Source organism: Caloenas nicobarica, chromosome 1 (genome assembly GCF_036013445.1).
Source record: "Caloenas nicobarica isolate bCalNic1 chromosome 1, bCalNic1.hap1, whole genome shotgun sequence".
NCBI lineage: Eukaryota > Metazoa > Chordata > Aves > Columbiformes > Columbidae > Caloenas > Caloenas nicobarica.
In genome coordinates, this window is record NC_088245.1 from 95,430,276 (window position 1) to 95,454,675 (window position 24,400).

At 36.6% G+C, this 24,400-nt stretch overlaps 1 protein-coding gene across 1 annotated transcript in view; it reads left to right on the top strand.

Annotated features, from left to right (window-relative positions):
- VWA3B (von Willebrand factor A domain containing 3B) overlaps positions 1-21,095 on the top strand; it is a 63,325-nt gene extending 42,230 nt beyond the window's left edge. The window contains exons 20-27 of the mRNA XM_065654066.1: positions 449-564; positions 3,411-3,461; positions 5,606-5,825; positions 13,469-13,589; positions 14,416-14,540; positions 15,679-15,816; positions 16,354-16,451; positions 20,822-21,095. Coding sequence (XP_065510138.1) covers positions 449-564; positions 3,411-3,461; positions 5,606-5,825; positions 13,469-13,589; positions 14,416-14,540; positions 15,679-15,816; positions 16,354-16,451; positions 20,822-21,095 — 1,143 coding nt within the window. The remainder of the gene's footprint in view (positions 1-448; positions 565-3,410; positions 3,462-5,605; positions 5,826-13,468; positions 13,590-14,415; positions 14,541-15,678; positions 15,817-16,353; positions 16,452-20,821) is intronic.
- The last annotated feature ends 3,305 nt before the right edge of the window (positions 21,096-24,400 follow it).

The window sequence follows — 24,400 nt, forward strand, 5'->3', positions numbered from 1 at the left end:
TAAAAGTATTAAATACACTTAAATAAGTAACTATCACACCTGTATGACAGAATCAGATCCTAATAAGTGCAAGAGAGTGTTATTTTAAAGCAATGCAATCTGGAATATGGTCATGATCTAGACATGCTTGTCTGCCTTCTCACCTACCCTTCCATTATTAGAGTGACTTTTTTGACAGTACTGATTTCGTCAGAATTAACTGTTAGTTAGGAATCTTAATTTGCAACTTCTGCATCGAGTGATTGCATCATTTCAGAAGATTTTATTAGCAGACTGGAAACTATGTCTTATTCCTGACATGTCTTTAGGGTGCTCAGATCTTTCTGCAGTTTTCAAGTGTTCCTTCAGTCCATTCTGATGCTTGTACATGGACTCATAAGCATTCAGTTATTCTGGTGGAGAAAAAGTTGAATGATAAACTAAGCCTTTGTCTTTTATTGTATAATAGATGTTACCATTGGCACATGTTAGCAACAAGAAGCGAATCACACTAATTAATCCCCAGGCAGTGAATCTCGATGCCTATAAAGAGAAGCTGGAACAAGCAATTAAATCCTATGAAAGGCAAGTCTATTCATCAGAAATGTATCATGTTTGCCATCTAATTTCAGATTTTTCTTATGTAGTGGGTATTTGCTCACACATGCTTTGCCTAATACTGGTAATTCTGCACACTGACACACTTTAATCCACCATCAACCAGTAGGAGATATGTTTATTTTCTTCAAAAAAAATGCAGAGTGAAGAAACAGATAACAGGCAATGAGATAATAAAGAACATGTTGCTCATGTTTTGTTTGTTCAATGATAAAAAACCTCCAACTTTTACTTTCTAGGAATAAACCTGGAAGCAGTCATCCCTAGAGAGGAATTCCCCCTTAACATACAGTAGTAGCTAGACTTTTAACTTACAATTAAACTCCTAAATCCATAGACTGGCATTTAAATTAGTGGCTTGCTTTTCACTGCCAGGTTCCTAGCACCTAACTATGGATGAAAGAGTATAACTGAGGCACCTATAAGATAGTGACAATTTTAATTGATTTTTTCTTTTTTGAGAAAGATATGCCTTGTACTTATTAATTAAATGTCTGTAGAAGCACATCAGAAGTAAATAGGACAAGGACATTATATGTCTAAGCTATTTGTTTCCTTGATCTAACTTGGTGCATTTTTTAATGTAATACAATTATTTGACTGCTAATGTCAGCCAGTAACTTTATGAGAGCTTTGACTAGAATGGTTGTAATAAATGCGATACCTTTTCAGGCTGTATTCTAATAACATTTACAGATGTTATTACTTTATATGATGAAAAAACCCTTGATGACAATGTTTAGTCTTTGTTTTTTGACAAATTCCACTGAGCCCTTTAAGGTGTTTTTTTTTGTTGTTGTTTTTTTGTTTGTTTGTTTTTCTCTGTAGCTCTATGGTCACACCAGTTCTTTTTAAAGCATGTAATAGCTGTCTTTTTCATTCCCATCTCCTATTTCTAAAAGTTTCCATCTTTTGTGGTAAAAATCAAGAATTATGGTTTGCAAATGCTGCTTGCTATGTCTAATATTAATGGAATTCAGTGAAGAAAAATCTGTTGTTTTGTGTGTTCTGTCGCTGAGACAATACTATTATTATCAGGCTGATGAGGAACTCATAGTAATCTGGATTTGTCACTCATTTTGGCAGAAGGTTTGAGTGGTATATTTTTGATGATGACTTCCTAAAAAACATTCAAGTTTTTCGTTGCTATGCCGTACCACTGAATATTTTACATGTATTGACTTAAATTTTGAGGGAAATAAAAGTGTTTTCTGTTTAAACTCTGATGATATTCTACTGACAGCATTTTCACAGTTTCCCTAAAACTTTGATGATTGGAAGTATGGCTTACTTATGTTTATCCGTAGAGGTCAATGAGTCAGTGTATTTACAATAGTAGGATTGAGTTCCCTAGTTCTGTGAAAAACATGTATAGAAGAGAGATCTGCCTGAAGATCCTTATAATTGACAGTGTAAAAGAAAATTTCTCATTGCTTTTCCTTTACATGTGAAACAGCAACTCAGTCAAATTTATTTTGCTGTAAATGCCACAGTACTTCTACAGTAACGGAACTTGCAAAGGCTGCAGTTCAGATTCGCGAATAGTGATTGGTCACAAATTTATTCTGACATCTATAGATGGACAACATGTGAGGGCATGCAGGTTTCAAGCACAGAAACAAGCATGACGATATCTTCCCCATACATAGATTGACCTTAGCATTAGATGAAGAGGGTGAAAAGTGGTGAGGGCAGAAATTTGGTGGTCTGACAAAGAGAATATCCAGTGTTGAAGGAGAAAAATGCTGGAAGACTCAAAATGTCTGTAGCCAGAGGCTTTTACAAATGAGTTAGTTATGAGTGTGCACACTAAGAAGTATGAAATAGGCAGTGGAGCATGCTGAGACTGCAGATTGTGAATGAACTAAGTAATTTGCATTCCAAAAATGCTGGGGTTTGGTTTCTAGTAGATAAAATGAATCAGTAAGAAATTCATATTCAAAATCTGATGTTCATGAGCTTTTTTTGTACATGCACCAGTAAATCTAGCAAGTCTGTTAAAAGTCTAATGGTTACAATCTGAATTTTTCCTAACAATGAATTTGTTCTTGTATTTCCAAAGGAAGTTTGAAAGTTTTTCTGTAATTATGGCAATTGGGATCATTGGTAGAGTTTTATTTCTATAGTAAGAAATTCAGTAGTTGAGTGATGGCTTAATTGTTTGAGAAGTTAATAAACAGAAAAAACTGCAAGCTAGATGACCTAGTAAGAATTTATAATCTGTGTCTTAAAAGCAAAAGCAGAAAGTTTAGTGGTGCTTTTAAAAGATCTCAGAACTGCATTGCTTTGGGATAAGCACTTCTGTTTTCCTGTTGGTAGTTTTTCTTCATAGCCAGAGTTTAATGAAGTAGAAATCTAACTTACAAAACTGAAGGGTTACCTTAGCAGAAAAGAAAAAAAAAGCATTGCTCTCCATGTATCTTCAGGATACCGTTTTCTACAACTGTTTAATTGGAAGAACTGTGCTTAGCTTAACTGGCATTTAATCAGTTTTGTCATTTGATTTGACTTGCTGGTGCTGAAGGGAACCATCCATAGAAATGCCTGGCAGGAAGCACCAACGGTTGCCATTAGTCCTTCTATGACCCTGAAATAGTCATGTTGCTACTTGATGGAAGACGCTGTTTTCCCATCTTCTCTTGCAGTTGATAATTTCATAGATGAATGATGAAGATACAATTTGATGACATATTGCTCTTGGAATACAAATCAGTGCACATATCTTAAGAAAGTGTGTTTATTTGCTGGCTATGAGATGGGCAAATGCACAAGGAACTTCATTCCCTCAAAAACTGCTTTGCTTTCTTTAATAGGCGCCTAAACCTGGTTATTTGGAGAGCACTATCTCAGGACGAAAGAGACAAGTAAGCTATCACCTTTTGGTTTTCTAACTTACCTCTGAAAGGCTGGTCATAAATACTTGATACTTTTTTATCACTATTTCTGTAATCCACTGATTTTATTTTTAAATATTTCATAACTATAGCTTACTTTCAAAAATGTATATGTGATATGGAGCAATATTAAATTCTGGACCTCCTCTTGCAGTGCTGTTTATCTTTAAAGGAAAGGACTTGCGTTCCATTTGAATGGTGCTGGTCTATTCTTAATCAGTGTTAAACGGCAGGGCCTTGGGAGGGCAGCATGTCATTCATTGCCTTTGGCATTAAGGTAAATCTTCTCTCCTCTGGTAAAGAGCACTTCAGTGGCTGGTTTGTAAAGGTATAAGAAGTGCCTTTACAGCATGTGCTGTGACTGTAAATCACACTGGAAGTTTGTACTACTGTAAATATTTCTGTATGTTGATTTAGAAAGCTGGCAACTGTATAAACAGGACTGACATCAGTGAAGTTAGCATCTGTTTACTTCAGAGGATAAAGTGAAGATCAATTGATGAAAACTGAATTGGCTTGAAATATTCTAGGCAGAAAAGTGGGGATGAAAAGTAAAATGCTTTCAAGAAGACTTAATCTAATGAGCAAAAAATACACAGTTCTATCATCAAAAAGGAGAACCAAAACCCCATTCTGTTACAGAGGAAGTGAAGGCTGTTAAACAAAAGAACACTATATAATTTTAAAAACGAAATAGATATCTGTTGATAGACAATGAGTTGTGGAGTATAGAAAGTTGACTAGGTGGTATGCGAAATATTTTATTCTTGGTATTATATGGCCAATTATTTATTTAAGGAAAAAAAAGTCCTAGCAATTGTACTGTCTGTTGCTAGAGTGGGATATTAAAATTTTTAATATTGGTGCATAGAAATAAAAATATTTGATCTATTTATTTTCAATTTATTTACAATTCAAATGATCATGTTCATGTATTACAAAAGGATGGCAACACAGTTTCAAAATCGTTAGTAATCTGAAGGGAGAGGGTAATGAAGTCTACTAACTTGGTCACAGGAATCCTGCAAGAATAGGCTGAGGAGCTCTCTGGTTCACTAGTGTGTATTAAAAGGCTATCTCAGATACTAGGGAAATTCAGATTTACTAGAGAAGTGGTAATATTGTGCTTGTAGTTAAAATGGTTGAGAGATCCAACTCAGGAGATAAGTTAACTTGAGTATAGATGAATAATTGACTCAGAGAACAAAATGTAGCTAAATAACTATACTAGTCAGTATAATTTTAGTATGAAATGGTTCTTAGAGGAGAAGGGAGATGAGCAGTGACAAAGAGTAGGGCAATGTGGTGGGCATCACCGTGGTTGTATGTGTTGGTAAGACAGGCACTTAAATACTCTCTCCAGGTTTCCTGGTTTTTAAATGCTGGAGAAGCTGTAGAGAAGAGCCACAGTAATTATCTGAATACTAAAAAGAAATCTCTTACTTCCAAGTAGAGATTTAAAGAATTCTACCTCTTCAGGATTTTGGGGGTTTTAATTTAGTTTTATTGATGAGATGACTGTATCCGATTCGCCTTTCTGTATATAGGTACCTTCAGTGTGTAGGTTCAAAATGGCTCTTTAGTTCTGAGGACACTGACATAACCTGAACCATGAATAGAAACGAACTCCTGATCATTGAGTGAAGACCGAGCAGTGCAGGAATGTCAGAGCAATAAACAGCAGGAGATTCTCTCTTTTTTTACGTGATCAGTAAAGACTGATGTGGCAAATCAGGACTTAATAGGCATCTAGATGCTTGCCACTTCACCCTAGCTGCTGCCCCACAGGGCCAGGGATTTCTATAATTTCTCAGTCATATCTGCAAGTTCTTTATTGATGCCTCATATATTCTAGAACATCTCAAATGGCACCAGACATCTATGCCAAGCCACTTGAATTGCTCTGTAGGTGTTTTTCTATAAGATGTCGTTAAGCCAGCTGTGATTGTTTGACTAAACACAATGTTAGTTGGATGAAACATGAGAACTTAGGGTATACAGAAGATAAATTGGATGAATCTGGTGTTTTATTTTGCCTTTGAGCTTTGTGATTTTATTTGTAAAGTAATACCAAAATTAAAATTTTTCCTACTTGTGATTTTTTTTTTTTAAAGATTTAAGGAGGATGGGCCAGTCCAATATATGCAGCATAAAGAAGCTTTGCTGGAGGCTTTAGAGAATTTGGGATGGCCGATTTCCTATGAAGATGTGATATTGTTAGAAGATGAGATAATGGCAGCATTAACATATATACAACAAGCCTCTGATCTTCAGGAAGCTGTCAAAGAGGAAACTGAGAAAACCTCGGAATCACACATAAGCAACAATAAAAAGGTAATAAATATACCAGATACTCCTCTTCAGTATTTGCTTCTGGAATAATATTGTTCTGTGGTAATAGCTGATAAATTAGGTGTTTAGCATGAGCATGATTTTATTATAAAAACGGATAGGGGAAAGAAGGTAGTTAAAAAGAGAGCAAGCTTTCAATGACTTCTTGGACGTGCTGGGGAAGCAGAAGTTCTGGAGCTGAGGGAGCCGCAGAAGTCAAGCCTCTTAGAAACAAATCTGGGCAAAGTATCTTTACCTCCTCTGCAATGACAGCAGAGATATAAATGAAAAAAAGAGAAAAAAGAGATATATAAGAGGCAATTATAATATAAGATTTGTGGTTGGGTTAATATCGGTAACCAGGACTAAAGGTCTTGTAATGTTGGAGTAATTAACTATAATCTTCCATGGTGTCTTTCTTCTAAGAGAAAAGATAAAGAGAAGGGATGGGATTCAGCTTCGTATTCGTACACTGAAATTTAGCTGTCCATAAAAAGCAGGCATATGTGAACTGGTGGCTAATCTCACAGTACTATGAACAGAGCCCTAGATGACAGTCAGTGACATCTGGAAAGTTGTTTAGATCATCCTAAAGGGTTCACCTGGTATTGGTGAGCCAGAGTGCTCTCTCCAGTCCATTAATATATTAGTGGAAAGTAGTCTAGCTACTCAAATTGTGATTAAAGTTTGAGATTTTTGGTTGAGAGAGATCTATATGTCCCGAAGATGAATCTCTGATTTTACCTGGAATGCTGTCAGAGATTTAACGAAGTGCCTATGGAAATGCATGAAGCAGGAAGTATGAAAATAAGACTAGAAAGTTATTTTAGGCTGCCCTACTGGGAGAGAGAATACACTTTATCATTTTAGCTTTTCTTGTGATGATATATATGTTCAGAAAACATGTCTTAGGTTACAATGTTTTATTCTCCTATTATTATTTTTATTCTTTCAGAACATTCTTGAAAATGAATTGATTCTACCTTAATAGTCTTATCTTCAAGTTATGAATATGAATTCTCAGGGAACTGAAGAACACACTCACAAGTTTTAAAAAGCAATTTAACCTTCCCCAGTGAAAATATTTCTGTACACGCTGTTTAAAATTCAAAGTACTAACCTCTGAAAAAACAAAGCCAACCAACGTTTATTTGGTTTCAAGTTGTTTCGTCTAATAGGTTCATCAAAGAGTACTTCACTGGGAATTCTACTGCCTCTGCAGAACTGCTGTCTAGGTGCAGTTATACAAAATAGTATTAAAATAAACTCTCTAGAAAATTAATAAGAAAGAAAATCTCTCAGACTTTTAAGTTCTAATAGAGGATAATTAAAAACAGAGAAATCATCATAAAGCTCATATATTAATATATTCCTTCTCTTTTTTCATTGTTTTATATCACCAAGTGAGAGAAACAACTCTGACTGAACTTGAAGGTGTGCTTGGCCTAGTTGCAGTGAATGCTGAGGAAAGTCCTATGCTTCGTATCATGTAGGAAACATAATAAAACGATCATAATAGTTCTTTTTTTGTCCTGACATATGCATGTATATATACACAAACACCAGTTTGGAGGGTTAAGCTAAGTGAAGCTCAAATGAGCAGAGTACAAGCCTACTCTGTGAGTTCTCAGCAATGAATGGGAATGTGCAATTGGAATTTACAATTGTAAATTATGCCAAGTATCCATATACTCTGCCTAGCAGGTCATGCCTAGAAATGTGTCAGTATTCTTGAAAAAGGCAATCTTTTGTTTTATTTGACATTCTCTAACTGAGATATACCTCTCTTTTTATCAAGATCAACAATAGTTTTCATGATGAGCGATATGATTTTACATACCATGACATAAGATATTAAAAATATATGTGTTAAATTGAATAGAATACAATATGATAACACAGGCCATGTATGAAAATAAATTATTATGGGCAGGATCACATTCATTTTTCTGTAATCTTGGAGAATGTGCTCCACTAAGAATGTACACTTGAAAAACTTTTAATGTCTTCAAAAAACAGGTAATCTTCATTCATTTTACATTAGTCTGAAAATAATACATTGCTCATATTTTGATTATTGATTTACCTCTGCCATATAATGTCCCAATATGAGAGCAGCAGAAACATGTTCATGTTTCATTTGTTGACTGCAATTTTACTGTTGCCTTGAAACAACCAATGTGTGCTCTCAGACTTGATGTGATTAACATTGTGCAATCACTTATCCTGAGTCACCCTGCTTTAGGAGCCTAATCAGAGCACCATCCTCAGTAATTGCTAATCTGCAACTGAAAGGCTTTAAGAGTGAGAGGCAGAAATGCAGATGTAATTAGAGTTCTGTTTATGTGGTGGAAAAAATAGTGAAAAAATCAGAAAAAATCCGAGTAGCTTTTTAGAAATGCTGGCAGAGGTTTTTCCAACTGTGATTTCTGTCTACGAAATGAGTATAAAAAAATAAACTGCCAGTTGAAATACATCACAGCGAGGAAATAGCTGATATAGCACTGAATGAAAATTGTCATTGTGAGATGGTAGAAAAATCACAATTAACCTGGAGGTCTACTCAACAAAGCAGACTTCTAAATTTCCTGCTAATTTTTTCACTAAACTCAAAATAAACCCCCTTAGTTTTTAGCTTTTAAGGGTTCCTAATTACCTTGACAACTTCTTTAAAGAATTAGTAATCCTTTTTGGATGTCCTTGCTATGGGAGCTTTCTGTTTAAGCCTACACCTGAATTAATGGTCTGGTTATCCTCCCTCTGTGCTCTGACCTCTGCGAGCTGTGTTGAGGCTGCTGTGTTTGCACATAGCTGTGAAAGGTGGGGTACACCAGAGCCTTTTTGGAGGAGGATGAAGTAGAAATCCATCTGTACAGGGCTGTAAGATGACTGAAGATCTCTAGTGGTGGAAGAAGTAAATGCTTTGGGATATGGGCAAACACATTTAGTTACTATCAGGCAAAATATAAACCACTGAACACTGATGATGGGAGGGCTAATTGTAGGTGGTATTTTGCTCGGTTTACTCAGGTCCTTTTGCTGTACAGACTAAAGCACTGGTTGACAAAAATCTTCCTCTTCAGGCTGGCACTTAGCTTTCACCTAAAGATATTAAAAGGTATCATTTACTTTATTTTTTTTCCAGTAAGTAACTGCTTTGACTTAAAATATTGTATCTGTTTTCTCTTTTGGACTTGTCAGGCATAACAGTCAACCATCATTTCTTATTATGTATTTATTTGTTTGTTTTCTCACTGAATTATAAAGCTGTTTACAACATGATGTCACTTAGTAAAAGGACTTGTTCTTCGTTTCCTACCCAATTCTTATTAGATCAGCTCAGGCCTACTAGGGTCATAATGTTACTATTCTCCTACTACGACAGCTTCCAGGACAGCTTCCAGTAAAGTTTGGTACGTTCTGATAATGGCCATGACATCTTCATGTAAAGTATTCCTTTCCCTAAGGGTCACAATCTGGCCTTTGAGAGTGATGGAGATTTAATCTCATACTAAATATTTCTGTTTCTTCATATGAATGGATTTCAGATTCTGCAGAGAAATGAAGCTGCATTCCTTGCTAAGGATTGACTCTCTTTAAGAATATACTTTTAGAAGTCCTGTGTTTCCCTTAGGCTGAGCTTGAATGTTCAGGGCTTACACTTCTTTGTGATCCTGTTGAATGGTCACCATGTGATAAAAATAGCTTAAATGGCTAATAAGCATAATGCGTTTTGTAAAACACATTTATGTGGGTGGAAAGGGACCTCTAGTGGCTCATTGAATCTGTTCTTTCTCAAAAATGTATTTCATATACAATTGATTTAATTATTCTTAATGAAATATTTATAGCTGAGACTTGATTCTTTACAAGAATGGAAATTCTAAATCTCCCTTGATAGTTTCATCTATTTCCTGCTGTCCTAATTCTTACACTCCTCATTCTTCCTCACTGTTCAAGGATCACTAATTGCTGTCTGTTGATACCTTTTTTGCATTCATATGTTTCCTAAACAGCTTGGCATCCCTGTCTTTGTTCTTGGGTGTCTTTAGGGAGACAAGGCAAAATGAGCATCCAAAATAGCACAACAACAACAAAAATTTATAACTACCTGGAAATGTTTGGTCAAAATTTCCATTGTCATCAGTGAAGTAACCAGTTGGAGAGTGTGTAGCTGCAAAAAGTTCAGCTCATTCGTAAAACTGAACTGTGGTCTACACAGAATGGGCTTGTTGCCACTGACAGCCTGGGAAATGCAGTGGCTGCTCAGCTCTGGAGGTGTCAGGATTTTGAAAAGCCAGTTAGAGCAAAGACACATGGAGATCTGTGGATAGTCTTCCTATCAATTCTCACTTACAGTAGGAAAGTTCTCCTCACTACAGGAAAGACATTGAGGTGCTGGAGCGAGTGCAGAGAAGGGCAACGAAGCTGGTGAAGGGTCTGGAGCACAAGTCTGATGAGGAGCAGTTGAGGGAACTGGGGCTGTTCAGCCTGGAGAAAAGGAGGCTGAGGGGAGACCTGATCGCTGTCTGCAACTACCTGAAAGGAGGTTGTAGCATGGAGGGGGTTGGTCTCTTCTCCCAAGTAGCAAGTGATAGGATCAGAGGAGATGGCCTCAAGTTGCACCAGGGGAGGTTTAGATTGGATATTAGGAAAAACTTCTTCACAGAAAGGGTTGTCAGGCTCTGGAACAGGCTGCCCAGGGAAGTGGAGGAGTCGCCATCCCTGGAGGGGTTTAAAAGATGTGTAGATGAGGTTCTTAGGGACATGGTTTAGTGCCAAAGTTAGGTTAATGGTTGGACTCGATGATCTTCGGGGGTCTCTTCCAACCAAAATGATTCTGTGATTCTACCAAAGTGCAAAACCTAATCTCTTTGAAAGATAATTTTAAAATGCAGCAGGTGTTGGTAGGGGTAAGCAAAGTCCCCTTCATCTCATGTCGTTTAATGCACTGCCTTCAACAGAAGCAGAGCTACACAGTGGGGAAATCCCTGATGATCAAAGAGGGCTCTTTTGTAATAAAAATACTGAAGAACAATAGTGCAGAAATGGATGCTCTGATAGTGTCTGGGTCAATCGCACTGAACATCTAAAGGCTGTCTGAGAGGAAGGAGAGACAGATTTGAATGTAGAGCATGTTTCTGAGCCACCTGACCTCTGCAGGGCTCAGCATCGCCATTGTGGCTGCCCGTTCCGTCTTTAGTACTTGGATTAATGGGGAATGCTGGAACTTGCCCAGGTTATTGGTCAAGCATTACAAATTAGTTGATAATAAATATTCAGCAGCAGCTGTCCCTTTGGAGCCTGAGGAATTAAGTAAATGGTTTACCCAAATACCTTTTTATGTCTGTGGATCTCTAAGTCTTTGCACTCAAATCAGCCTTTGTTAGGTTGTACGTCAAGCGGTCAGTTAAGCATTGTGAAGAGCCTCTGGTTTAGACTGAATTTGAATAACAGAGTGTTGATATAATTTATATTCTGTAGAGGTAAAGAATGACCTAGAAAAATCCCACATATCTCCCTTTTAAAATATCTTTTTTCTTTTTTGTTTGTGTGTATTTTGCTTATTTTTAGGACTTTTTTAAAAGGGTTGTTTGTGGGTTTTGTGTGAGAGTTGATTGGAAAAACAGTTTGTGATAGTTATAGTGAAACTGAGAACAAACAATTTAGTCAAAATTGTTCCCATCTCTTCCATCATTATTGGCTTTTAGAGAAAATTGAGTATAAAAATCAAATATATTTTTAGGAAGAAAAATGTCATGAGACAAGGAAGCAGGTCATACACACCCTAGCAAGCAGGGGGTTTTAGGAATCTGTGAGTTATGATTGTTTTTGAGAATAGCATGTAGATCTGTGGAAAAGTTCGAGATGTCAGTTTGTGTGTTTTGATGATTCAAAGGAACTGTATAAGAGATGGATGCTTGCAAATTGTTTAGGAGGTAGGTCATAAATATGTGTTTCAAAAATGAATGGGGAAAATTATTTCTTTAACTTTGCACTTGCTTATAATTTATATTTAGAAACATTATTGTGAGCATTATGGAGAAAATAATAGACTTTTTCAAGAATTAATTTGCTGTTGTGGTAAATATAAATTATAGTGTTATTCTTGAGGATTATTAAAATGTAATTATAAAAACACTGGGATTATGGACTTTTCAGTATTAGAAATAAAATGTTTTTATATTATTAGTTTTCTTAATTGTCTCAGGAAAGCAAAATGTAAAGTGTTTTTTCACATTCTGACATATCCACATAATACCCCGATCCTCTCCAAACTTTCTGTAAGAGAGACACCCTGAATGGGAAGAAATTCTTTCTACTAGAAAAAAAGGGATTCAGGAACACGATCTACTTCAAAGGCGAATAACACTGAGACTCCATAAAGTGTTAATGTGAGAGATAAAAGGCTTTAAGGTAAAAGAATCTGGTGACTGCAAAGTCATGTACACAGAAGCTCGGAAAGCCCAACAGTATATTTTTACATAGAGCCACGTGTGGTTTGTGAACCTTTGCCTGTTTTCACATACTGTGTTTCCCACAGCCCCCTGCCTCAGTTGTTGTGCAAGATCCATCGTGCTTTTTGCATTCATGGAATCATAGACTCACAGAATCATTCTGGTTGGAAGAGACCCTTAAGATGATAGAGTTCAACCATCGACCTAACACTGGCACTAAACCATGTCCCTAAGAACCTCATCTCTGTGTCTTTTAAACACCTCCATTGATGGTGACTTAACCACTTTCCTGGCAGCCTGTTCCTCATTCAGTTACTAATTGCGGTCACTGATTTCAACTAGGAGTTAAGTCGGTCCACAGCCAGCCAGCCCCACTCGTATTTCTATTCTCACCACCTGGTGCATGGTCTCCCAGCTACGATTCACCAGCCAGCTCCAGTATTCTGTGTGCCTGTGGGACATTACGGGAGCTGTAGTCTGTGAAGTTGCCCCACAAAGACGAGAATTAGTGTATGAAGAACCCAAACCAGCAGAGCGGAATGATGGACAGTGGCAGCTCTAGTAAATATGGTATAATATTTTGCTAAGCTGGAATGTTTTAAAGCTGCTCAAAATTTTAATTTTGAATTTATTTTTTGTAAATAAGCATTTTGTCCAGACACTTCAGGAATTTTTAAAAAACTTTTTGATTTTATATTTGAACTTTTAATCAGTCATTCCATACAGTGAGGTATAATGAATGAAGACAAGATTATTGTGAAGACTCACCTATCTGGACAAAATGAATTTGTATAGCACCTTTACTTATTCTGCAAAATCAGTTGATATTTTCTTGCCTCATTTTCAAATATGAATTGTACAACTTTGTAGAATTTTTTCTAGCAAAATGCCAGCCAGAACCATAATTCATCAAGGTAAATTTTCTCTTGAACACTAGGCATTGTTATGACCATGTAAAAGAGGATTTTTATAGTGAAAGCTGTTAGATTATGTTATCCATGAGTACTTCCTGTAACATCACTTTCTCTGTTTATAACTATTTTTAATGTTTAAAATAATTCCAGTTTAATGTGAATTATCTGTAGATGACATAACATTACATTGCCTACATTTTTTATTAATTCCAAAGGATAGATTGAGGCTGACTGGCTTAGCTGTTGTGGAAAGAATAATTGTATTGAATTACAGAGACTTGAAGAAGAGACTGTGAAGTCAAAATTGAAAAAAGGACAAAAAGGCCAAGTATTTGTGACTCACAAAAGCCAAAAGGTCATTGCAAGATCAGACGTCACAGGATTTTATTATCCAGGTATATATTTTTGTCCACATTTAAAATATTTTTTTAGCATTTCTTAATACTGATAAAATGTTAGTTTTGGAAATGATTAGCTGCTTCTGTCTTAATCAGATTTAATATTACATATGCATATTATTGAAAAATTAATAAATATCTTGTGTGTGCCCATATATACACTTACAAAAAGACATGCATTTTGGAAGGTTAGAAAGCAATGATACATTTACAGAAGAGGAGTATGGAAGGAAATCCTTTAAAGTAACTGAGTATCCAAGAGTGTGAACCTTTCCCTCTCTGATGTCTCCTTTGAATGTTTCTGTTGAGTGTTTGACAAAAGCCGAGCTTTTGCGTGTGTTCAAAGAATTCACTAAATGGTTCTGCTGCTTTGTTGATTTTTGAGCCAGAATGATTAGTAGGTACAATTGTGTTCTGTTGTTTCATTTAAAAATAAGTGTGTGTGAATGTGTGGTTTTATTTTGCGTTACCTTCTTTTTTTTTTTTTTTTTTTTTAGATTTACATATTTTTAACTGTGGTAATAGTTTTATTTTGTCAGGAATCATCCACCTGATCAGTTTACAAATTTCAGACCTGGACTTGAAAATTATTCTTCTTTTTATTTTTATGGCATTATTAAGAATGGTTACTAAGACCGTATTTTTTTAGGTACAGATTTCTCTATTGCCCTAGCATAGCTTACTCTACCTAAGTGAAAATGAAGAATGTATAATATAGACATGTTTGACCTCAGTGATGTGTGACAGCCTATAGGATTAAAAAAAAGAATCCACAAAGGGCATAAAAAACCCCATTTGAATATTTTATTATGTTGGTTTTTAGGAACTGTGATAAAGAATATCAGTTCTACTTGTGCACTTGTTGACTTCAGCAATGGGGAGGCCTGGATTGTGCCTGTGAAGTTTGCTATACCTGTGGGAGGTGCTGTGCCATGCCCCCATCTGCAGGTGAAAAATTGTATTTTTTAATGACAGCAAATATGTATTTTTAACTTGGTTCATTTGGTCACACATAGAATAAAGGGTAGCTTTTTAAAAACTCTTTTATATACATCTATTTATTTTAAAGAAGAGTTCTTAGTGCTAGTAATATCATACTGTTTTCAACATGCTATTATTTATTTGTTTGAAACTTATTGTCATCATAATCCAATTCCTTTGTTTACTAGAATTCTATATTATCTTCTTTATAAAACATGATTATTTGCCCACCTATAGAAGGTGAGCTATTTACCAGCAGACTGATTGTTTCCTAGCACATAGATTACGAATCAAGGAGAGCCTTTTATACACAATGTGATGTACAGCAGGTCATAACCATTTGTTTTTCACAGCGTGTATTAAACACAGCAGATAACCTTATACTAAGGCAAATAGCAGTAATAGTAAAAATTTTTTTTAGTCTATTTCTGGTTTTATTTAAAATTTATCAGCTGTCTATCTGTAATCACAGTTGTTTTTTTCAGGTGATTCTTATTTTACACACCAGGGAGATGGTGGATACAGGAAGGATGCAGAATAGATACAGCTACTTTGAATACAAGAAGCATTTTTATAACTGCTTTGTTACACTTAAAACTAAGGACATGCTTTTTTTCCTGTTTGAAATGAAAGCAAATCCTGATATGGTAGTTCCTGGTATTCTGTAAAGGGAACATCCAACTCTAGAGAACATCCGCAGAATTTGATAGAAATTTGTGTCTTCTGTGTTCATTTTTAAAATCATTTTGTATAAGTCAGGTACATCCGGACTTCTCTAAAATTCCCAATGTTGGTTTAAAAGCTTATTAAAAACATAAATTTGCATGAAATCCAAGGGAACATAGAGTTGTATGAGTTACCTTATTGAGTCTGACTTGCTAGTTGAGCCCTTATACATGTAGTGGGGCTCTCTCCCTGATTCAGTGGAAATTGTGAGTGATCTTTACATGCGACAACCAAGTTCGTTTCTTTTAAAGAAAAAATAATGCACAGGAACATGTTAGAATGATGATTTATGTAAAAATATCTGAGTATTTACCTTTAATGTCTTGTAAAACTGACAAGTTACACGGTTCTTGCAAACCGTTGTTTTCCTGGTGTGCAGGTTGGAGATTATGTCTTTGCCAGAACTGGGACGCTAAAAGGAAATGAATATTATGCACCTGCCATTGTCATAGCAACACCAAAGAGGGTGGAAATGGGTGACAAACTCTACACAGTTCTGCTGTTCAACAACAAGAAAGTAAGTAAACCTAAGAGATAATACCAATTTGGCAATGGTATCACCATTGTTCTAACGAGGCAGATATACTTTTCCAGTCTAATGAGCTCACTGTCCCAATCCCGGTCTCCAGCTAACCAAAGTAAATCATATTTCAGGGCTCAATGAAATAGGGCTCATGTAATAGACATGACCTAAGAAATTCTGTAGGATAATTTATTCTTAAATTATACTCTGTTCTTTCCTGTGTAATCCCTTTGGTGGCTTTCACAAGCTCCATGCTGGTAAAATGAGAAACATGAGGAGCTTTATCACAGTCGGTATAGTCTTCAATTCATTTTGTTATGTTTGTTTATTTCTTTGTAAGCCATTATGATAATTATACTGCATTTTTCGTAATGCATATTAAGAAATGGTGCTTTGTACTTGAAAATTTTATCTTCATTATTTAGAGGCTGATTACAGTTTCATTAAACAGTTGGCTTTTTATACATATGTATCTTCGTAGTTTCTGAGATTTAGATTTAAATTAGATGAATGTTGATTGTATTATTGCAGGAACACTGTGTAAGAAGCGGGCTTATTAAAATCAGCCAAATGAAGTATGCCTTCTCCTGTCGGTACATAAGAATGGCGCAGATGGTGGATTATATGACGTGAGTGTGCTTGAACCTAAAAATATAAAAGTTATTTTGCATGAATCCTAAATGTTGCACTTTGGGTTCAACTATGCTGCCAGATTTCCGTATGTAGCTGGCTTGCTCTTCACATGCAACCAAGTCATTTGACCCACAATCATGTCGATCAGAAGAGCATTAACTGTCTATGCTAACATTTTATTATCTGGCAATTTATTGCCCTGTTTTCATTTTGGAAACATTGGTGGGATGTGATGGATTGAAACTTAGCCCCATGAAGCTGTCAGAGGATTGCTGAAACATGAAAGGGAATTTCTATTTATTGTAGACCTTATTTTTCTTTTAAGGTATTTATTGAAATATAAAGCTATACATTAAATCACAAGTTGTTTCGAAGATGCTGAATCTTCTACTGGGCTTAAATCTGGGGAATGATGGGGAGAGAACATGTAGGATGAACATAAGACCCGATTTAAATTCTGCAGAACTTATATACAGCAGAGGTAACATTTTTCTGGTGTGAAGTGTGTGCTGAACATGCAGTGATTCCAAGTGATTGTGGATTACTTTTATGTCCTATATTAAGTTCTAGTTTAATCCATTGGAAGTAGCATTGGATTTTGATGCCCTTCAGAGGACCAACAATCTCTGACAGCTAGCAACAATGGATCTTAGCAATTGGAATATGACCAGAACAGTCATCTAGGGACATTTCTCCAGAGTACATTCCCAATCTCCAGCAATCTGGGATTTAAGGATTTTCAGAAGCAGAAATGGAGTCTGTGTATTAAACAGCATTGATGGATTTTTCTTCCATGAATTTGTGCAGTTACTTTTTGAACATGTATAAACCTTTATCATCCATAGCCTTTTCCCAGAAGGAGCTGCACACTTTCACATTTGGTGTGAGAAAACATATGCTTTTGTTTTGAATCTTCCATCTGCCTTGACATCCCATAGGGATTCTAAACTGACGGGTTTCCTCTTCCGTGTATGTCAACATAGTACGGGCACTGCTGCCAAAGGATGGTATAATCTCCATCACGGGAGATTTCTTCCCAAGAGGTTGCATGAACAGGACAAATCCTACCTTTAAAGGCAGTTTTAGAATTTCTCCATTTTTATTGGAATGTTCTAATATGAAGATAAGTGTTAAAGATTACATGTAAAAATGATGAGTGAGGGTTCCGTCTGTGGGCTGATTTATGGGTTCCCTGAGAATGATGGAACAAAAAGCAACACTGATTTAAGCCCTTTTTCCCAGACATTTTATAGGAGTGATTCCAGCACAGTTTGAAACTCACTCTTCTGCCAGCTTGCAGCCACAGCACATAAACAAATGAATACCCCCACTTTACTGAGCAGAATTCCAAATCTGGAAATGCATCCAGGCCAGATCACCTACATGATGGTTACCTCTTTTCACGGAAAAGTTAACCTGAAGACCATGGTTTCCTACTTAATACATACAATTAGTTGAAAAAAGGCAGGTATATAATTGAGCTGAGTTCGAGCAAAATCAGTGGAAGTCTTTCCCATCCACTGAGTTGGACTATATTCTAAATGAAGTAGCTGATTAAGAAAAGATGTGACTCAATGCATAAGAAATAAGAATGACTTCCATTCTAAACACTTTGTTTCATGACTGAGTGCTTTAATATAAAATTTAATATTCATTCTCCTAACACTTTACTGGCAAGTTGCCTTGCCATTGTTATGTACAAATGATGAAAAAATTGAGTTATTCACTGGCAAAGAGAGGAATTCTTTGGAGAACTGACTGAAATGAAGGCACTCAATTTTTGCAAACGAGAAATAAATGTACTCATTAGATCTAAATTTTAGATGAAGTGATATCAAATCTGGCAGATCTCTACCTAAAAAAGGTACTTGAAACTGCATCTTCAAGTCATATTAATTGTGAATTTCTATATAGTGTTTACAGCTAGTAAACACTGATTTATTGTAAGTGCACTGGTCAGTTTGTATAGCAGATGATTTAAATTAAATTAATGGAACCTAAATAAAATATTCCAAACAATATTGTTGCCACAGCACAAAATAATGGATTCTCAGTTAAGGCGTTCATTTTATCCCCTTTAAACCAAACTAAAACATTTTTTAGCATGGCCTGGAATAGAGCATAAATTTTGCAAGCATAACAATTGCACATCAATGTGTTATGGTTGTTTTAAGGTCTGAAGTTTTCACTACATCATTTCTGTTTTTTTCTCACAGCAGTAGTAGATTTTAGAAACAAACCACCATATTTGAAACGACAATGTTTTTTTTCTGCAAAATGTCTCTATTTTTGAGGATAGCAGTATTCAAATTTTCCTCAAATTAATGGAACATGAGAAATGCCTCCAAACATTATTATTTCAAATGATTTCTGACTGCTAGTGTTTTAAAGACACTCAGGCCCAGATAAGCAAAGGGACATTGTTGGACTCAAAGCAGCAACACTTGAGCATTTGGCAGCTCTGAGAGTGGAATTTAGGTGCTTTGGCTCCATGGGTGTATACTGAATGTCAAGATTTATAGTGCAGAGTGTAGTGAAATGTGTAAAGTATCTAATAAGAAATGACGAAGAGATCTAAGCATCTGAAACTGAGACTCTCTCAACTAGATACCCACTTACAGCCCTGAACTAGACATATTTGAGCTTTTGGGATTCCCAGAGTTGTCTGTTGGCATTGCATAAACTACATAAATAGTAATTTTTAGCATATAGGCAACACACACCTAACTCCCAGGTACCCAGATGAAGTGCTTTGGTGTGCCAATAAAACCTCGGTGATCAATATTCCATGTTTTGCTGCCAGAATCGCAGCACCTTCTTTTGCACATTCCCAGCTTTATCATCTACTGCAATACATTTCTCTCCATCTTTTTCCACATTATGTGTCATATCTAGTTCTGCTGAATTTTTAGGCTCTTTTGCAAAAAATAGTGATGGAAGCCTGATGCCACAGAGCTTTTATAGTTAAGAGTCTTTTAAGTTTCCTACTGCTTGGATCAATAACTTTCTACAGTAAATTGCGTTGTAAGATTTGAGTAGACAGTCCCTGAAAATGCACTTACTAATTCACAATGTTTGTCAGTTGCTTGTAACATTCCTAGCAAAGTTTTGAGTTCTCTGTAAAGTCACATACTTGTAAAGTGAAATCTCGTTCCTTTCTTGCTGCTTACCGTGTCACTTTAGTATCATATAGACACACATAATGTCCTCTTCTGGGCATTGACTCCATTAACTCAGTGGCTGCATCATAAAAAGCTGGTACTGGCCATGATTTTACTTTATATTTGTTTCTTTGTGTAGCTGGCATGTCATGTTGAATTATTGTTTTTATGAGAAGGTGTACATTCAAAGCCACTAAACAACTGTATTTCATTAGTCACACATCAGTTACTAATATTAGCAATGCTATGGCAGTTTTCCAGCTCACACTGAGTTGGAGTTTCCATTAGAGCCACTACCTTTTAAAGGGCATGGAAGTGTGCTTCCCACTGGAACTTTTTATTTATTATATTCTAAAATAGATACCTACCTCCCATGTCATACTTACCAGAGGGGAACAGTGCAGCATATTGCTCATGGGTGTGCACAGATCTAATGAGAACACACTGACATTGTTGATAGAAACAAAGAAAGTAGAACCATGATTTAATCAGAAAGGAAACAAAAAGTTTGAATGCAATACACTTTTAGGAGATCAAAAAGAGACAATCCTGTGTGCTAAGTCCTGTAGAAGTAAGGGAAAATAAATAAAAGGCATAAACCAGGCTCCCCTGTTGACAGGGAGTCCACAGTGTGCGTAGATGTATTACAATGGCCTGGCTAACTCTTCAGCTCTGGGTCCTTTGAGATTGTCTTTTGATGTTTATGCGGCGTGTGCTGGGGGTCGTGCTCAATTCACTGAACTTTAGAGGTACTAATATAGCTCTCATCATTTTAATATCAGATGCTGGCATGTGTTTGGAGTGTTTTCCTGCCATCACAGTGGAAAGAAATAATTGTGGTAGAACAAGCACTCTTCAAATATAACTACCAAATTCCACATGCAAAGGAAAATGTTATGTGCTCTGGGCCCACACCGTAAAAGATCATTATTGCGCAAATCCTTTGTGGAGTCATAAGAGGTAGACAGAATCAGGGGCCAGAGGCCTGTTTTAGGCTATTCTTTACTTATTTTATAAATAGAAGAGAAACTGAATTGTAAGATATTTATAGTCCTGTCAAATGGTCAAGAGTGTGGTAAGTCTTTCTCTTGTCAGTGCTGTGAGATGTGGGAAAAGGTGAAATCTATGTCATGTAAAAAAGGATTTAAAGTAGTACATGATATGTGTGCTTTTAGCATAGTGCATTTCCTGATCTGATTTTCCAGCCTACACAGAGAGACCACAAGGCCCAATCCTCACTCATCTGTGGAAGATGAAGGAGAAGAAGCAAATAAAAGTATTGCGAAAGAAGATAGGGGAAAAAAGAAAAAGAAGTGGAGAGCAGAAGACAAAAGACATCCCAGGAAGAAGACGTTGGACTGTTATGATCTTTTGGTTGTCTCCAGAAGGGAAGTAAAACAGAGAGGAAGAAATTCACTGCCTAATAATGGAGAAGAATCTGACGGTAAAGAAGTAGCTCTGGAAAATTATAAATATTAGGAATTAAACAGATCTGATGAGCCTTCAGTTAATCACCACACAAGAAACCAGGCTTTTCAATTTCTGTGTTGTAGACCAGCCTGCTTTCCCATGTCCTATGTGACGAGGTTCTTTCACCTCATTTGGAAACCATTCTTCACACTGATCATTCTCAGCATGTGTTTCCACAGCAAAGGGGAGAACTGAATAAAGCATGTTCCAGCATATGCTATCTTAATTTCCTTAACATTTGTAGCTGCAGTGAAGATGCAGTAACACCAATCTTTGTGCCTGCTAGTAAAAAAATATATATTCCAATCCCTCTACTGTTTGTTACTTGTTAGATTAAAGGCATGTCTATATTGTGAGGCCAATGGCATCCTGGGGTGTATTAGAAGGGGCGTGGTTAGTAGGTCAAGAGACGTTCTCCTTCGCCTCTACTCTGCCTTGGTGAGACCGCATCTGGAATATTGTGTCCAGTTCTGGGCGCCTCAGTTCAGGAAGGACAGGGAACTGCTGGAGAGAGTCCAGCGCAGGGCCACAAAGATGATTAAGGGAGTGGAGCATCTCCCTTATGAGGAAAGGCTGAGGGAGCTGGGTCTCTTTAGCTTGGAGAAGAGGAGACTGAGGGGTGACCTTATTAATGTTTATAAATATATAAAGGGTGAGTGTCAGGAGGATGGAGCCAGGCTCTTCTCGGTGACAACCAATGATAAGACAAGGGGCAATGGGTTCAAACTGGAACACAGGAGGTTCCACTTAAATATGAAAAGAAACTTCTTCTCAGTGAGGGTGACAGAACACTGGAACAGGCTGCCCAGGGAGGTTGTGGAGTCTCCTTCTCTGGAGACATTCAAAACCCGCCTGGACACATTCCTGTGCAACCTCATCTAGGTGTTCCTGCTCTGGCAGGGGGATTGGACTAGATGATCTTTCGAGGTCCCTTCCAGTCTCTAACATTCTGTGATTCTGTTTGTGGTTTCATTTGTACCCAGCTAAAATATTCCTGATTGTTAGGAGCAATCAACCCACTCCTGTTGTTTCTACTCAGGGAAACAACATTAACAGAAGTGAATAAGATTAAGTAATTTTGTTAGTTATTTAGAGTATATTAGCTTAATCATCGTGTTGTTGTGTAATCTTGTCTTATTTATTCCAGAACTATTATATTTAACACATTATTATTCTAATGTGTATGCTTGTTGCTCTTATTGTGTTAGTTAGCTCTGTAAGTTTATAAGTCCTGGCAAATTCCTGCTACTGTTAGTGGGCTAATGATTCTTTATCTAGATAACTCAAATAAGACTAGTTTGTTGATTATTACAATAACTGTTTTTATAGATACTTTAAAAAACATGTATTTGTTTCTATAGAAGAATTCTTCTCCCTGTCTTTCTAGTCTCCTCTCTGTTCTGTAATGCCTAATTTCAATGTTCATTTCACATTATTTCCTTATTGATTTTCCAAAATGGTGATCTAGTAAAAAACTAAATCAGAAGACAATTCAGAGGTAAGTACAGGTATGATACAAAGTAATAGACTGCATTGCCTGATGCGTTAGCAAGTCATAGCTAAGAGAGCCCCAGTATCCTTTTTAATTTATAATGACATGTGACTTGAAGCAATTACGCTGATAATTACTGTAACTGCTGATACGGGGTACATGGGAGACCTTTGAAAATTACCATTTTCTATTATTTTCTGTGGCAAATCTAGTTCCTCTGATTTGTGTTCAATGTGTAACAGCTGTGGCACCTGGCAGTCTAGTGGGTTGGCTGGATTTCCCACAGTAGGATTTCACATTTGTAGCACCCACTTGTTTTCCAGAGAGTTCATTCAGCATTTGGAGAAGGCTGTCATAATAAAGCAGTGTTCCCATCTGCTGGTCATGGCTTGTTTAATAAGCAGTTGATGTCCATTCAGCTACGCTTGCATCTGTTACTTACTGCAGCTGTGTGTTGTTAAGAGCTCCTCAACAGCCTCCAGATTTAGCTTTTGTATTTCCATTGATAGCATGTTACAACTTGGCCAGAATTACTCTTCTGTCAGGGTTGTCTGCTCATCAAAAGAGGAAAGTGTGTTAAAGTTCCTGTCTTTTTCCTTGTAAAGAATGAAACATGGAGACATCCAAGGGACAGAAGTGCAGTTCCACTGGTGTAGGAGGCATGTGGTGGGGTGTCTGAGGGAGAGAAAGGGCAATTCTGTCCAGATTCTGGGAGCAAGACCAGAAGGTTTTTCTTCAACATCTTGGGAAGGTACATAGAGAGCACATGTGTTGGGTGAAGAAAATAAACAGTTCGTGAATTGTGTGTGATGGGGAACACTCATTTAACTGTGCATCTCTCATTTTATTCAAGCAGTACAGCCACAATTCCTTTCAGTATTTTGGTCCAGCAATGTTTCTGTGCTGCAGACAGATACTGTCAGCTTTTAGGATACAGCCAAGAAATTTCCTCAACCTCACACAGGTGAACTCCACATTCCTGTTTCTTAGATTGCCCAAGAAGAATCAGAATGTTCCTTTTGTGCATCTAAGTGCTGATGTACATTTATAAGACAATTTTCAAAGGCACACTTTTAATTTTTAAACCCTCAGCTTCAGAGTTTTCAGTGGTAGCTGTGGATGATCAGCATTCTGAAAACTGATCGTACTTGTATCTCATACTCTCTGTGTACTCAATCTGTGCTTTTGCTTCCCCATCCTAATATATCATATATTTATTTTTCAGATGCCTCTCTCAGTTTTCTTTTCTACTACATGAGTGTTTCTTATATGATCATTTAAAGTCAAAAAATCCCCCCTAAAGAAATATATGGAGCAAAATAGAGTACGCAATTTTGTTTACTTTGTTTCTTCCTGTTTTAGTCTCTTTCGTATTTTCCTCCTGCTTCTGGTCTTTTTCCATTCATTAATTAAGATTGTCATGGTTTTGTGCCAGGAGGGTGCCTATTAGTTTGTGTTCTCATTTGGTGTGATTGTAAAAAGTGACTTTTCAGTGTATTGCCAATAGCAAACCAGAGAAGGTAAGCACTGAGTTAGACAAAGGTCCATGTAGCCCGGTACCCTGTCCCCAGCAGGGACCAGAAGATGATTCCTGAAGAATAAGAACAACAGTTGGCATGGGAAAAACAACAGCTACAAGCTTAGAAAATGGTAATGAAACAGAAACAATGTCACAGTTTCAGTTGTGCTGCTGAAAGGTATCAATATTAGAAGAGAGAATGGAAAATTATATTTGTCTGAGTATCCTTTGTTTGCAGTAGGCCTATTTGATTTATTAACTGTGGATCTTTTCTTGCAAAATGCCTTTTTCCAAAACTCCTTT